The 16261-nt window shown below is 32.5% G+C and overlaps 1 protein-coding gene across 1 annotated transcript in view; it reads left to right on the top strand.

Moving 5' to 3' along the window:
* The window catches only part of CNKSR2 (connector enhancer of kinase suppressor of Ras 2), a 265051-nt gene that overhangs the window by 129874 nt on the left and 118916 nt on the right, over positions 1 to 16261 (top strand). Inside the window, exons 7-8 of the mRNA XM_039852288.1 lie at positions 400 to 459; positions 3932 to 4000. Of these exons, the coding sequence (XP_039708222.1) occupies positions 400 to 459; positions 3932 to 4000 (129 nt within the window). The remainder of the gene's footprint in view (positions 1 to 399; positions 460 to 3931; positions 4001 to 16261) is intronic.

Raw genomic sequence — 16261 nt, 5'->3', positions numbered from 1 at the left:
TTTTTATTATATAATATGTATCAAATATAATAAGCTAATAAGTATCGATATTTGAATTTTTCATTGTAACTTTTGTTTTGCCACAGAACACATAGTGTGGACTTTTGTGGGGAGTGAGGTGGGTTCTTTCTTCAGGGTATTGAATTAAGATGCTGCATTTTACAAGTTTCATAGGCAATTCACTTTTCAAGTAGTTATTTGATTAAGCTATGTACAAATTTTAGAAACCAGAACATTCAGGTAGTTTAAAGACAGCATCATTAAATCATGGATTCATCCTTGGAGCATGTGGCAATTTTAATTGGATAGGAAAATATTTTTTGTAAATGAAGTTATAATGTACTTGGAAACATTTCAAGTGCTTCACTTTTTTTTTTTCTGATGCTGTCTTTTTCTTAGGGTATGTATATTAAATCAACATATGATGGCCTCCATGTAATTACTGGAACCACAGAAAATGTAAGTATTATAACATTTTTAATTTTGGTGTGTGTTTTTCCTTTTATTGTTAAACAACTTATATATCTCCATGATTGAGGTTGACTTCTGAGAGCATGAACTGATGAAGAGATAAAACTAAAATGACATATTAAGTTAGTAAGGGCTGGTTTGAGGAGAATTTCAGTCAGTTTATTGAGTTTAGAATAGCTATTTACTTAAAGTAAATCAGATGTTTTCTGTTCACAGCAAGAGATTTATCTTTGTTAAGTATTTTCTGGTTCATGACAAGTTATTGTGACATCTAAAAGAATCTACTTCCATCTGTCAGATAGTTTATTTATATTAAGAAACTTAGCTCATGTAAGGAAAAAAAACATCAGATTAAGTCATACTTTCTGACTACTTGTATAATACTAATATAATTCAGCTTAAGTCAGTGGAGAGGGGCAGCATACTCAGTGGTTTTCACAGTGAGGCCCTCCCTGAACCAGCAGTATCAGCCTCCCTTGGGAATTCGTTAGAGATGCAGATTCTTGAACCCCATCCCTGACCTACTGAATCAAAAACTATGGAGACCAGCCTATGTGAGAACCACTGTAAGCAGTGGGTCAGAATCCCTTGGCCTACGTCCTACAGCAGTTCTGCAGCTCACTGGCAGTGTAATTTTTGGCAAATGACTCGCCCTCTCATTACTTTAGTTTCCTAAACTGTAAATTGGAAATAATATCATCTGCACTACATACCTTTCTAAATCGTTGTGAAAATAAAATGATCTAGACAAACAAACAAACAAACACAAACTCATAGACACAGACAACAGTTTAGTGGTTACCAGAGGGAAAAGAAGAGGAAGGGGGGAGGTAGATAGAGGTAAAGGGGGTCAAATATATGACGACGGAAGGAGATTAAACTTTGGGTGGTGAACACACAATGCAGTATACATATGATGTATTATTGAACTGTACACTTGAAACCTAAATAATCTTATTAACCAATCTCACCCTCAATAAACTTAATTTAAAAAAAAACTTTTTAAAAATTTAAAAAGAAAATCAAATAAGCTAATGAATATGAAAGACTGCATAAGAGTCACAGAAATGTGAAGTGATTATGTTGGGCATTAACACGATCAGTATGATAGATTTGAATAGCATAGTAAATCATTATCCCTGCATTTGCTTGTCCCGGATTCCCATCCTACTCTTTTAAAGAGGTGCTGAGCTTTGAATTTTTTTTCTTTTAAAAATTCTGACAAATTGCATGTTTATGCTGTATTCCTTCAAAGAAGACTGAGGAGGAATTACTTAATCTCAAGTTGTTAATCTCAACATTTTACTAGCATTTTCTTTTAAAAATAATCAACATTCTTATCATCTAATTCTCCTATTACTTTAATCATTTATTGATTCCTCCTCCCCTTCCCCCCTACCCCAGCCTCTCTTGGTTTCTTGTGAATGGTAAAACACATAATAATATATTGCAGTTGGATTGCTGTACTGGCTTCACATTTGGTATTAAATATAAGAGTTATATGAGATCAAGAATATCATTTAAATGCATGTCGTGAACTACTTAAAATTTATAAATGCAGTAAGATACTGTAAACTATACTCTTGTCATTGATGAATCACTCCTTTGATCATTCATTTACTCATTTGTTCATTTTAACAAACTTTTGTTCATGTCTGCTATGTTTCAAGCATGGGGCTAGATTATTGAAAGAATTTAAAAATTAAATTAGCTTGTTGCCCTTAAGGTGTGCAAGCTGGGGTTTAACTGTGTAAATAGATTGTAACGTTTGCGTAGATGGACGAAGGAAAGAATAGTAAATGCTGCCAACTGAAATCAGAAGGAATCACAGAAATTGTGATTTTGAACTGTTTCTTGAAGAATTGGTAAGAATGTTATCCCTATATTGTCTAGGATCTGTAAAAGAAAGTTGAGCGCTACACATTGATCATTTTAATTACTCAGTAATATTTGATAAATTGACAAGCAATCAAAGAAAGATTGATTCTGTGAGTAGTTCAGATATGAACCAAATATTAATAGTTCATCATTTAATTCTTTTTTCTTGAAAATATTTTATCTTTGGTACCCTTTGGTACTCATTTATCATTAGAAGGTCTGTGTTGAGTCTTAGTAAAGGTGCTCACTAATGTGGATAAGTTATTTTACTTTGCTGTAAAGTATAGCAAATAATTTTATTATAAATTTTAAAACTTGTTGAATTGAGGTTAATATTTTTTCAAGACTTCTTTGTTTTTGAAATAATGGGAAATGGAAATGAATAAAAAATAAAGGAGCTGGAAATCATTTTTAAAATAAATCCTATTCCAGTGTCTCGAAAGTAGCATTTTACTTTTTAGACTCCATCACGGTATCACTCTTCATTAGCTTTCAGTAGATACTAATGAATAAATATTACAGTATTTGTAGTTGTATTTGATAGATAAATTAACACATATATGTAAATACACAAATATATTTTCATTAAAACATTTTCTATATATTCGAAAGTCCATATGCATTACCATTAAAGTGTATAATAATGTGTGTGATCAATAATCAGTAGTCACTAGAAGAAAAATAAAGAATAGTATTTTAAATTCATTACCCATACCTACAATATTATAAAATGTCTATCTTTAACCTCATTTTAGTTTTCTAAAGACTTCATAAAACTTGTCAACATTAGTTTCCCAAAGTTTTATTTTGCTTGTTTGTTTGTTGTTGTTGTTTTTTAATCTCCTATGAGAATAAAGGAAAAAGTGGTAAAATTGTTACCTCCTTTGGAAATTTCATTTTCATTTATTTAGTGTGGTTTTGTTTGCCAACATATTACACTGTATGAAACATAAGAAATAAGAAGCATAAGAAATAAGATGTTCTTATAATTAGACATTTAGAGAGAGAATGTTACATAATGTAACTTAAACTAATGGCCGTTCATCTTTTAATTTACTTTCCTCAGTTATTCAGAATTGATGGTATTAATGATGAAATGAATTAGGAACTTAATCACTAGTTGAAAGAGCTTTTATATTGATTATAAGCATGTGCTTGAAAATACTTATTGGCTGAGGTTAATGTGAATTATTTGTATCAAATAGAAAGGTTCAAGGTAAAAAAAAATAATGTTTTAAATTGTATTTTTGAACCACTTGCCCAGTAGAACCTAATAGAGTTGTCTGCATAAAGTTTGCAAAGAGTAATACCAATTATCATTTTCCCTTAATGTTCTCAGAAACATATTGGTCTTTTATAATATCTATATATTGTTTTGCATTTCTACTTTCTGTCATTAGTTATACCTAGAATACAAACAGTATGTTAAATACTAGTAACCTTTTTTGTTAGCTTAATTCCTTGAAGATTGTAATTAAATCATCGCTCTAATTTAAAGAGGTGAATTTATTGTAGTGTTTCAGAGAGAGGAAATGGCTGATAAAATTTATGTTCTTTATCATTTCCTTTATGTTAAATTTAGTCACCTGCAGATCGGTGCAAAAAAATCCATGCTGGCGATGAAGTGATCCAAGTCAATCATCAGACTGTGGTATGTATAATTACCTTACGAGTCAGTGGGAGGAACTAATATAAAGATTTGCTAAAGTTTTATAAAGATACCAATGAAATAAAATGCCTGTTTGTGTATAAAATAGTTAAGTAACCTTTTGAAAAATAACCAAATAACTTTTCTTCTTAATTATTTAATAAAATATAAGGCATAGTTTTAAAATAACATGAGAAAATATTGGTGGTGGCTGAGGTTAGATATGCATTTCTATATGAACAGGTGTAGAATAACATTATATATCCCATGATTTGGGATACTAATTCTGGAATATAAATTAAAGTGACGATGCATACAAAATCGACCTTTTTTGTATGACTTTTAAGTTTTATTTTACAAATTATTGAATTACCTAGTTGATATATTTTGTAACAGCATACATTCATTCATCTACTTTAACACTGATAGTGTCTGGTAGATTGATTTATTTTAAATATCGACCTAAACATTTTTTAAAACTTTAATAGTTGAATTACCTCTTCATTTCCCAAAAGAGGACTACAGTGTTGGTTTTAAAACTATTGCACTTAACTAAATAAGTTCATAAAATTTTCTTGTTTTATGAACCTCACAAATCCCTTTCTAAGCTAAGAATGACATAGGCATTCTGTGCCTATGGTAGATTTTCAAGGACTATTTTTCTTAATTTTAGTTTTAGAAAATGTACATCATATGATCTTTATTTTGGTCTATTTTCTGTCTCAGTTGATTCACTTTGTTCTCTCTCTGCCAAAATAAATGTATTGTCTAAAAAAATGAAGTTAAAATAATCTGATTATTAATATGATAATCCTCATTTGAAAAAATGCTTTTATTTTGATAAATATTCTACTTGTAGCTTGGTAACTCTTCAGAGTGATTAAAAAGAAAGGCTGTAGTTTAGGGGTAAGACAACTTGCATGAAAAGTCTGATCTTTCTCAGTGATTCTGATCTTCAGGCAGAAGCCATTTTAATTTTTGCTTTGAATAAACTGAGAAGTTTGTGATATTTTGGAGAGGCTCCTGAACACTAATAATTAAACTTACAATGTTCCTTCAGTGAGTTCATTATCTAAGTGAATAAAAGTTAATGAAAGTTTAAAAAATTAAACATGTGGGCGTAAGGTTAATAGGAATTAATGCGGAATGTTGCTAATTGATGAAGCCTTTTCACACTATGACAGTTTTGATGATGAGAAAGTTCTCATTACTAGAAACTATATAAAGTGGTTGTCCTGATTAAAGTTTCTTGTCCCCTAGGATGAGGATTTGGGCAGTGGGTTAAAGCAGCTGCTTCAGTTGACAGGCAGCTTCTCTCTCTTCTAATGTTCATGTTGCCTCCATTTCTCCAATGTGACCTTAACAAACATAACACCTGTTGGATAATTGGACCAGTTTCCAGTTGGTCAATTCTAAGAGGATAGAAATTAGCCCCTAATGAAAACTAAAACATTTTAAAGGCTACTCTTTGTGGAGCTAAGATTCTGGTGTTTATCAAATGAATATGAAGGTCTTTATAGAGACTACAAGTGAACTAATAAAATCTATATAGATTGGTGCTAATTAAATACTGTGAGAATGTGTAAATACATCCTTACATCACAAGACTATTCTAAAATATTGAAAACTACACAGAATAATGGTTGGGGAAACTTGCTTCCAGTTTTTGCTCTGAAATTGATTTATGTCATTGAGTCATGGTAACTTTTTAAGCATTGGTTTACCTTTTTATAATATTAATAACCATAGCCAAAGTTACTGAGTTCTTACAGTGTGCCGAACACCATATTAAGCACTTTACTTATTTTATGTCATTTACTCCTTACAATAATCCTACAAAGAAGGTATATGTGGAAATTGAGACTCGGAATGATTATTTAACTCATCCATAACTCAAAGCTCTCTGACTCTAAGGCCCATGCTCTTACTTCAGTTTTGTTATACTCCCTTCCAAAACTCAAATTATAAAACTATCAAACAAAAGGGGAAGAATTCTAACAATCATGTAAGTAAATCTCAGGATTCAATGAGAAATTGAGTGAGGCCAAGGGTAAGAGAAAAAGAAAGGAAGAAATAATTTACATAACTGGGGTAGTGAATCGGCTGAACTAAAATTAGAAATGGAGTTGAAATTTAACTTTACTGTCACTTCCTTACTCCTTTCTTTTGGATAAATAAGATGTTTTTAAACACCTATCACAATGCCAGATATACATTAGGAGCTGAATAAAAAACAACTTCCAACCTCCCTTCCTCCCTTTTTTACGTGCTACAACAGTTGGTCCAATTGAAGTCCTATTTCGTGGCAGACTGTTACTAGAACCTACAAATTGATTTTGGATGATAATAGAGACATTCTCTGACAGGATAATAGGTTGAATTCCATGAAAAGTAGCCTTCCTTAGTAATATGATCAATTACCAGATCTTCTTTGTGTTCAAGTGAGAGGTATATTTGTGCAAGAATGGTGCATTTCATAAAATGCAGGCTGCTCTGCCCTCTTTTTCTTGCTGTAGCCTGCAATGTGGTCTGTACAGTGCTTTTAATTTCTTACTGGACAATATGCAGAGATGGTGAAATGGAAATTTTCTGAGTTTTGTTACTATGAAAGATTTGGTAGGTAGATAAATTAGTTGAAACAAGTATAAATTATTTGTAATCTGCAATTTCCCCTTCGATTCCTATATTCATTGCCAGGGACATTAAAGGTTGGTTATGATATAATAATTACAATTAAAGCATGGCCTAATACAGTTGAAATATGTATTGAGTATTTTAATTCAGTAATTAGTTGACCAGAATAGTGAGATATTGTCGATATTATTCTATAACAATTTAGACTCAATAATGAAAAGAAAAATGTTCAGTCTTATATTTTAAATGTTAATTAGTCCAGTCAGTATTTTTCTATAATTCTAAAATTTCCTACTGCTACAGGTAGTAATGTACAATATAAAATCTGATAACTATTATTATTTTAAAATACATAGAAAAGCAATTTGAATTTTTTCCCTAAGAATCTGAGAAAGTTGAGTGAATCACAGATGAATTCAAATACTATTTTTTGAAATTGCTAGTATGGTGTATCTTCAAGATTTCCAATTAGATGTGTATGTTTCGAGTTCGCTCTTTTTCAAAAAGGTATACTTTCTTATTTGAAATGAAACTAGAAGTTTTATGTCCTTTTTCATGTTGCTATATTTTTTTATTATAAGTGGCTTTTAAGCTTTTCAAATGAACATACTTCTGTGGCTGAGAAACTGTGGCTGCCAGGTAGGAAGAAGAAAAAATCATGAACATCCAAGCAAAGCAGACTGAGTCCTATTGCATGTCTTCCCCGCCAGTGAAGATCCAACTCCTCAAAGGCTGCTTCAATCTCCCAAGATTTTTTGCACTTCATCTGCCACTACATCCCTCTCTCTGGGAGATACCTCGGCATAGTTCAAATCAGCAACTCTGCCCTCATGATGCACTTTTAACACCTTTTTTTTTTTTGCTGATGAGACTATTTATAGTCATCTATTTGGGCATATTCCTAATGAATTTGTTAAATTTCATGTTATTACTAATTTTGGTATATGAGTGTTCTAAAAATTCTATCCATTCTAAAAATAGATATTTTCTTCTTAGGAATATCAGTTGAAAAGAGTGGGATATGTGATGGTTGAATCCAGCATTTGGAAAAATTTCCCTTTATTTTGTGTAAATATTAAAACATATTCACTATTGTTTTGGAAGGTCTTCTGGAACTTGGTGACTACATTCTGTCAAGAAATGTTTTGATAGATGTCTATAAAGGCTACTGGAATGGAAAATAACTAGGTTGGGATAGTCAAAAAGAAGATAGACTGCAGCAAATAGGATGTAGGGTATTGATTAGTGAGAAATGGAAGATGGGTACTATAAGCTAGCAGGTTCTGTCCTCCCCTCCTCAAATGCTAGATATTGTTGAACAGGACTTGAAGGTGATGGGGAGAGGGAGAAACAAATTAAAGGACTATTGAGTCATCTGGAAAGGTCATTCTAACTTCATTTACGTAATCCTCAGAAGCGTCTCCCTTAATTCTCTTTTTCTTACTTCTAGTCTCTCCTTTTTGATTCTATCCTCACTCTCTTGTTCCTTCAACATAAGAACAGTAGAGTGTTGTTTAAAAGGGATAACAGCATAATCAGAATGGATGGAGAGCGTGGTGACCCATTAAAGCCCAGCTTTCCCCTTCCCTCTCAGGCTCACACCCTGCTCCTGGACTTCAGCGGGAAGGAGCCACTGATTGAGTGGAATCAATACCACGATATTGGCTAACATCAGATGTGCTTTCTGTTTTTTTAATTTACTAAATTGTTGTCTTTATTTTTTAGATTTTTTTCCTCTAATTTCATTTTCTATTTTCTTACTATCTTCATCTCTTCTCGCTTGACTATTTCTCTCCAGTTCTTTTTATTCTTAACTATTTTTTTTCTGTTCTCGTTTCTGAAAGAAGAAAGTATTTATCTTGTAATTTTCTAAAATATTGAAAACTGAGATCTCAAATGGCAATATCTCTGATGTACCTCACATCTTATTCCTGTAAACACAAGATGTTATTGGAGTACAGAGATTAACCATATTAACATGGTGTTTAACGTATTGCTTAATAAGTGGTTATGATAATATCCTAAAATAACTTTGTTGGGATTCTAAGGAATTGGCATTGTAAAAGAGAGCAAGTAAATTGTTCTCTTTTGGAAGGGAAGAAAAATCACGAAGAGACATTTACCAAAAATTAAAGGAAACAATGCATCATAGGTTTTAGTTACTAATAGTAATATTTTATTTCAGATTCTATCTTATATAGTGGGTAGTTTGAGATGATCATAGATTTTTTTTTATTTTACATTGAACATTGGAGATATGATGAGAATGTGTAGAAACTGGTTTTGAAGTGCTATATATTGATATAAACAATACATTTTATTTTGCCTAGAGAAATCAATTCATTACTTTATTATCCAATATAATATTTAATTATTATTCTGTTATAAAACTAAAATTTATATAAAGTCCTTATATAAAGGAGATTAGGTCATATGATGCCTTAATAATGGTAACTTCCTATTAACCAATTTATTTCCTCTGCAGATCTCTGCATCCTGATTTGTTTCTTTCTTATTGCGAAAGTCTTACTAGCTTCACCAGGAAAAGAGTAATTGCTTTTAAAAATGGTTACTCTAATTTATTTTTATTATTAGGCTACAGCTTTCAATGTCAGCATACAGTTAATATGATCTGGTTATTTTACATGGAACTTTAAAAGGTGTCCTTATAAGTGATTATTTTGTATGTTTAAAATGTGTCTATTGGCTGATGTTCTTACCTACTCTGGCTTATTAAGTGTACAACTCATTTACAAGTCAATGTCAATAACCGAAGCCCTTTTTCTACCCACTATCAAAAAGGCAAACGTCAGCCAGTCACTATTGCCTAGTTTACTTTCTGTCCTGGTGATGGGGGAATTAATAGAAAACATTTAGCTGCCTGATGAATATAAAAAATTATTGCATGAAAGGGAAACATATTAGAGCACCATAAAATAGTAAATTCAAGTGAAATCTTAAATTATTAATAATCTTAAATTCTTTTTATGTTATTTAGCCCTAGGATTCAAATATAGATTTCATCCACTAAATTAACATTCTGATTAGCATGGTGGCTAAAAGTTTATGTAGTCACTGATTAGTTTTACATTCCCTCTCATCTTCTTATCCTAATACTAGGCAATAAAGGGTTTTTTTTTTTTTAATGAGACAAATGGCAGAGAAAGTTCATTATGGCCCTATTTAGAGCGGACATTGAATTACCTTTTTTTGTCTGAATTGTTGGATTTCTGGTAAAATGATTTCTAAAGATAACTTCTACAGTGAAAAGTATTTACAGCCATTATGGAAGTTCTTAAACTAATTTTTTTTATTAATAAAGATTTAGAATGCTGTTTATTTATCTATCTATATGCATATATATACATACTTTGGTTTTGTTTTGATAAATATGACTTTTATTGCAGTATTTGCTAGTATTTTCAAATAAACACATATTTGTTAAATGTATACCAGTAAATGACATAAAAATTTTCATAGCGAAGTTGTAAATTTTTAAGCATGATGCTTTTTGAATTTTAGGATTTTGGTTATTTTTTAAGTACTTCTTTCATTTGGATTCCTAAATTACATTTAAGCATGGGTTTTTTTTTTTTCACATATATATCTATGTTTTCTTTATTCTTTCCCAGAATTCTTATTAATAGGAGCAAACACAAACAGAGACCTATGGATGGACTATAGACTAGTGATTACCAGAGGGAAGGGGGTAGGGGAGGAGGGGGTAGGGAAGTGGGTGAAGAGGATTAAATATATGGTAGCTGAAGGAAACTGGACTTTGGGTGGTAATCACACAATAGAATATATAGATATCAAATTATAATGTACACCTGAAAATTATATAATTGTATTAAGCAATGTTACACCAATAAACTTAATTAAAAAAATAAGAACTATAGATTTTTAGATAACAATGCTTTGTTTCATTCCTTAGCTTTGGGAACTAGGACTCTTCTTTTTATTTTAAAATACACGTATTTCCAATATCTTTGCAAGAAGAACAGAAATGAAGTATAGGAAGGAATAGCTGAAATGTAATGATTTCCAAATATATGTTAACACAAACCTGTATTATTATGGTTCTTTTAAAATGTGTTATTGAATTTTGGGGAGAGTGAGGTTCTGTGGTGTACTCAAAGATTCACTCCCACAGCCTTTCACTCTGATGTGTTCTTCCTCCATGGACCCCTTAGCGGAGGCTTTCAGACTCACATAATTTTATGTTTCGAAGAAATTAAAGAACCCCATGAATGATGATGAAATAAGAATAAAATTTGCTTCAATTCAGTTTTCCATAGCATATACAAATGTAAACCATAAAGCCCTCAAAGTAGACCTTTGGCCTTCAGAGACTGCAACATTATCAAATGCCATAGTGAAATGGAAGAAGGGAAAGAGAGCTGTGTGTTGAAGATGCTAAACTTTACCCATAGTTTTTGAATCAGCTTGACACTGAAGTAGAGACATCAGTGATACAAAGGTTGCACTTACTATAAGTTATAGGTAACTGGAGATAATGCACATAACAGGATATGGAAATATATCACGTTTGGTGAAAACTATGTGGGTGATCCATAAAACTTAAAGCAAAAAATTATGATTACTATTTTCTTTCTCCCATGAACTTCCTCATGAGTCAATAAAGAAATTCTGATTTAGCCCTCAGAACTTCTTGGTTATGGAGAAAAAGACTCCAGGAAGATGGTATGCAACAGGTGGGGGAAAAGTACTAGCTTCTTGTAGTGCTCAAGTTCACTCTCTCTCTTAGACTCCCTATCCATATTTAGCAGTGAGAAAATATGTTCTCTGTGCTTTCTTTTTAAATGTAATATCCACATACATTATATATGTGACTGTGAAATTCACATGAAAATATTAATTACTAAAACACGTAAATTCAAATTGTGAGTAGCTCAACATGGTCCAGGTTTTACTGTAAAATTAAGCTACATAAAAAACAAGTGCCTTAAAAAATGCCTTAATTGTAGTCTTATTTCACTGGATCAGTGCCTTTTAAAGTTAAGGACCATGTGAAATGAAGAGTGCTTCAATGAATAAAGATGTAAAAGTATGGAATTTTTTTCTTAATGAAAATAAAACTTTTAATTTCCATATTTCTTTTTTTCAAGTGCTTGTTCCTTTTATCTTCTCCCAAGATAATCTCTTCTGGTCATGTTTGTAAAAATAGCAATACTAAGGTTTTATTTAAAATAGATACATGTTGGGACATTTCTGAATACTCCGAATTACCTGTTTAAATTACTTTATGCTGGAATTTAAAATCACTTTTTTTGCATATATTTACTTAACCAAATGTGTACCTTTCAGCTTATATTCCTTTATATTTGAACTATGGGTAATTAGTTCTATTCATTAAACAAATGATTGTGGAAGAGCAAAATTAGGATATCTCCAAATAAACTGTAGGTCAATATTATAAGAATTTCTTATTAGTATTTTGTGGGAAAAAAAATTTAGGTGGAGGTGAAGTTTGTAGATTGGTACTCAAGATTTAGTAGTTCTAGGATCTTTGAAAGATATTGTATATCAAAATTCATTACTTCAGAAATGTTTATAACTGCCTGACATTTCCTCCACATAGCTCGTTTTGCTGAAGTGGCATCAAATGTTGAATTTATTAGATACTTCAATAACTTTTTAATAATACAAAGGAACAGAACACTAATAAATATCTCAGGACCAAAAACTTTGGCAAAAACAGTGCCATCAGTCGCACTGTGATGAGTGGTTTATTGAATTAAGTCTCTTCAGTGCTTTTACAAAGAGCAGAAGGGCATTTGGGTATAGCGTGACTCATATCATCAGACATTCATATAGGCACAACTCAAATCTCTGGAACTTCCTTTGTGAAGAGGTATCATTTATACACAGCAGCCTATGAGTAAGAGTGTGAATGCACAGGAGCGTGTGTAAATGTTAAGGAATTGTTACTTTGTCTTGTGAAGGATAATAACTTTGAAAATATTTTTTAAATGGCCTATCTTCCTGCCTTTAGGTATAGAGGTGCTTTCTTATAACTCCAAATACAAATAGGCATATTTATGCCTATTTGTAACTCTGACTACTTGGGACCATAGAGTAGGGAGTCTTTTCATATGTTGGTCAAATAATTACCAACTGTTGTTTGGAAATCAGATAGGCTAGGGAAAGTCCTAAAGAGGTCACAGACAACTTCTTCCCTCTATGTACCTAGAAGAAAGGAAGTCTCATCTCTTTAGCACCAACCCCAAAGCCTCTTGTGCACCTAATCCAGACAACTCATTTTCAAGGACCTGCCCACTTATGTTGCCTTTCATCTAGGAACCTCTGGTGTCTGCTTCATCCTGATAAAAACAGTTACATGCCCCATCCACAAGAAAGCAGAACCCCTCTGCTTTTCAAAAAAAAAATGTTTTAATTAGAATTGACATCCAATATTATTTTATATTAGTTTCAGGTGTACAGCATAGTGGCCAGACATCTGTACAATTTATGAAGTGACTCTCCCACCCCCGACCAGTCCAACACTCACCCAACACTACACAGTCACCACAGTATCATTGACCATATTCTCCATGCTGCACTCTATACCCCCATGACTGTTTTGTAACTACCAATTTGTGTTTCTTAACCCTTCACCCCTTTCACCCAGCCCCCTAGCCCCAATCCCATCTGGCAATCACCATTTTGTTCTCTGTATCTATGAGTCTGTTTTCATTTTGTTTGTTCATTTATTTTAGAACTCCTCTGCCTTTTAACACTTGGGATACCTTAAAGACTTTCTTGAGAAATTTTAATGCCGTTGTGTTGTACATAAAATACATTTCAATGTACCTGTTGGGGATTCTATATAAACTAGTAAGTGATATGACTTGCCACTACTTAGAGACACAAACCCTTGCTACCATGGACAATAAGGAAGATAATGCTAGTAGTTCAGCATATGTAAAAAAACATTATAGCTAATAAGACATTTTGTGTAAGATGCATATGGTGGTTTTTAAGGGATCATTCCAGCCCATGAACTTAATGTGAATGAAATATTCTGTTAAAATATTGAGAAATAGAAACTTGGACTACTTACAGCCACTACAAACTATTTTTCTGGTGAGGGGGGCGGGAACCTTAACAATGTTTATATAATGTGTATGAAAAAGCAGAATCTTTCTACGACATACAAACTATATCTACTGTTATAGAATTATAATCACATCACTATGACTTTAGGTCTTGAGTATTCAAGATATAAATACTATTTTTTTCAAATGTTTATAAGAAAGTTTGTTTTGTAATTTGGAATAAAGAACAATATAGCTTTAGTATCAAGTACATTACATTTAGAGAAAATTTTAATGCTACATCTTGGTTTTACATACAAAACTAATCTCCCATTGGAGTTTGAAGACTCTTTATTATCTCTGAAACATTTACATTCTCATGTCACGATATCATCTCAGTACTCAAGTTATTAACAAATAATGTGTGTACCATTTTTAATGCCCCTTATTGATTACAGGTTTATCCAGACAAGACTCAGTTTTTAATTCTTAAAAAATAGGAAATATAGTCAATATTACCGCAATAGTTATGTATAGTGCCAGATGGATACTAGTCTAATCGGGGGGATCACTTCAGAAATTGTATAAATGCCTAACCATTGTACCGAAACTAACATAAAAGGAAAAGGAAAAAAAAACCCTCAAAATCCAGTTTTGTGAGGGTAAGTAGAGAGGAGTTGGCGGGGGCCGTAAGGAAAAGCATACGACTTTTATAAGAAGCAGTGTGTGAAAAACAATGCCACTAGAAAGATCCAAGAAGTGTTCTATGAGATTCACACGGGGAAAATATGGTTCTACCTGTAAGAGGCTTTGTGATGTATATTGTATTTAATGTGAGCCATTATGAATAAGACTTTATAGGTGGGAGAAAAATTGCACTTAGAAAGAAGAGTGCTTTAGCAAAGACATGGCCAAGGAAAAAAAGCCCAGTGTTTGAGGAGAACATATACTTACTCCACCAACTCTTCCACCCATACTGAACTACTGAAAGTTGCTCAAACTAGTGATGCTTTGTCTCATGGCTTTCCTCACTCTCTCATCCTCCACATCCACTTCTCCTGTCCAGCCCCTAAGATATTCAATTTAGACTAATATGAAACCTTCCCTGAACACTCAAGGATTGTTTAGATGATCCTGTTAGGGGCTCCCATTGCACCCTTTTGAATTACTTCTCCTACTTTATTGAAACTGTTTATTTACCCACTCATCTCTCCCCTCTGCTCAGTAATGAGGCACAGACTGTACTGCATGCACCATTGTATCCATACTTTATGGAAGGCACAAAGTACTTACTGCTTTTATAAATTATATTATCGAATCTTAAAAACATATTAAACACCTAAAATATACTAGACATGGGCGAGTTACTGCTTTTAAGAAGTTCATCATCTAGTATGGCAGTTCTCAAAATATGATTCACAGACCAGTAGTATCAGCATCACTTAGGAACATGTAAAAAAAATGCAAATTATAGGGCCCCACCTCAGATCTACTGGATCAAAAACCCTGGAGGTTGAAACAGCAGTCTGTGTTTTAACAAGCCTTCTACATGATTCTAACATGCTGAAGTTTGAGAACCACATTAAAGAGAAGTAATAGGAAGCTGCTATGGCCATATTGATGAAGGACCTATTTGAGGAATTGATTCTTTAGCTGGGCCTTTGGAGAGCTTTTCAAAGGTTTTGAAGGGAAGAACATTTACACTACAGTGGTATTTTGGAGCTGCAAAAGACTAGATTCAGAAAGACCAGTTAGCACTCTGTTGTAGGTCTAGCAATTAGATACCCGAGAACTAAGACAGTGAGAAGAGGCATTAGCTACTAGGATCTATTCTTTAGGACACGTGGATTTAAAAGAAGGGAAGAGGGAGATGGTCATAGGTGAGTCCATACTCCAAATTTTAGAGGGTAATGGGGAACTTTTTCTTGTTGCTGTTGAATGAGAGTAGGGATAATGAGTTTGATTTTTAAAATGTTAGATTCATTTGAACTACCAATGGGATATTTAGGGGAGGATGCTCGCTGTCATAATGCCTTATGCTTTAGAATCAAACAGACTTGAATGTGAATTCTGGCTTTAACACTTACTGTATTTGTATTCTTAGCCAAGAAGAGTTAATCTCTTTTTTGCTTCAGTTTCTTCACATGTAAAATGAGTTTAATAGTTTACTTTATAGGGCTGTTGTAAGAATGAAAAAAAACACACAAAAATAAAAGGAATGTAATATAGATATGAAGAATCTAGCATAGTGAATTATTGGTACTTTATCCAGTAAGCTATTAGTATGAATGAACTGAACTGTTGGAAATACATCATTTGAGTTTTTATTAGGAAGCAAGGATAGTTAGAAAGATTTGGAATCATATACAGAAAGTTGTTAGTAGAAGCTCTGGGAAGAGAAAAGATTATTGTTAAGAAGACCACATAAAATATTAGAAAGGGATCTGATGCTTAGCCTACAGGAAATGCCTACATTTATTTGTTGTGAGGAAGAAGAAACAATAGAGGACAAGTAATCAGAGATGTACCAGGACCACGTTTATTTACTCAAGCTAATCTGTTGTCCTATCAT

Source organism: Pteropus medius, unplaced genomic scaffold (genome assembly GCF_902729225.1).
Source record: "Pteropus medius unplaced genomic scaffold, Ma_sr-lr_union100, whole genome shotgun sequence".
NCBI lineage: Eukaryota > Metazoa > Chordata > Mammalia > Chiroptera > Pteropodidae > Pteropus > Pteropus medius.
This window is presented reverse-complemented; position numbering and strand designations above follow the sequence as displayed.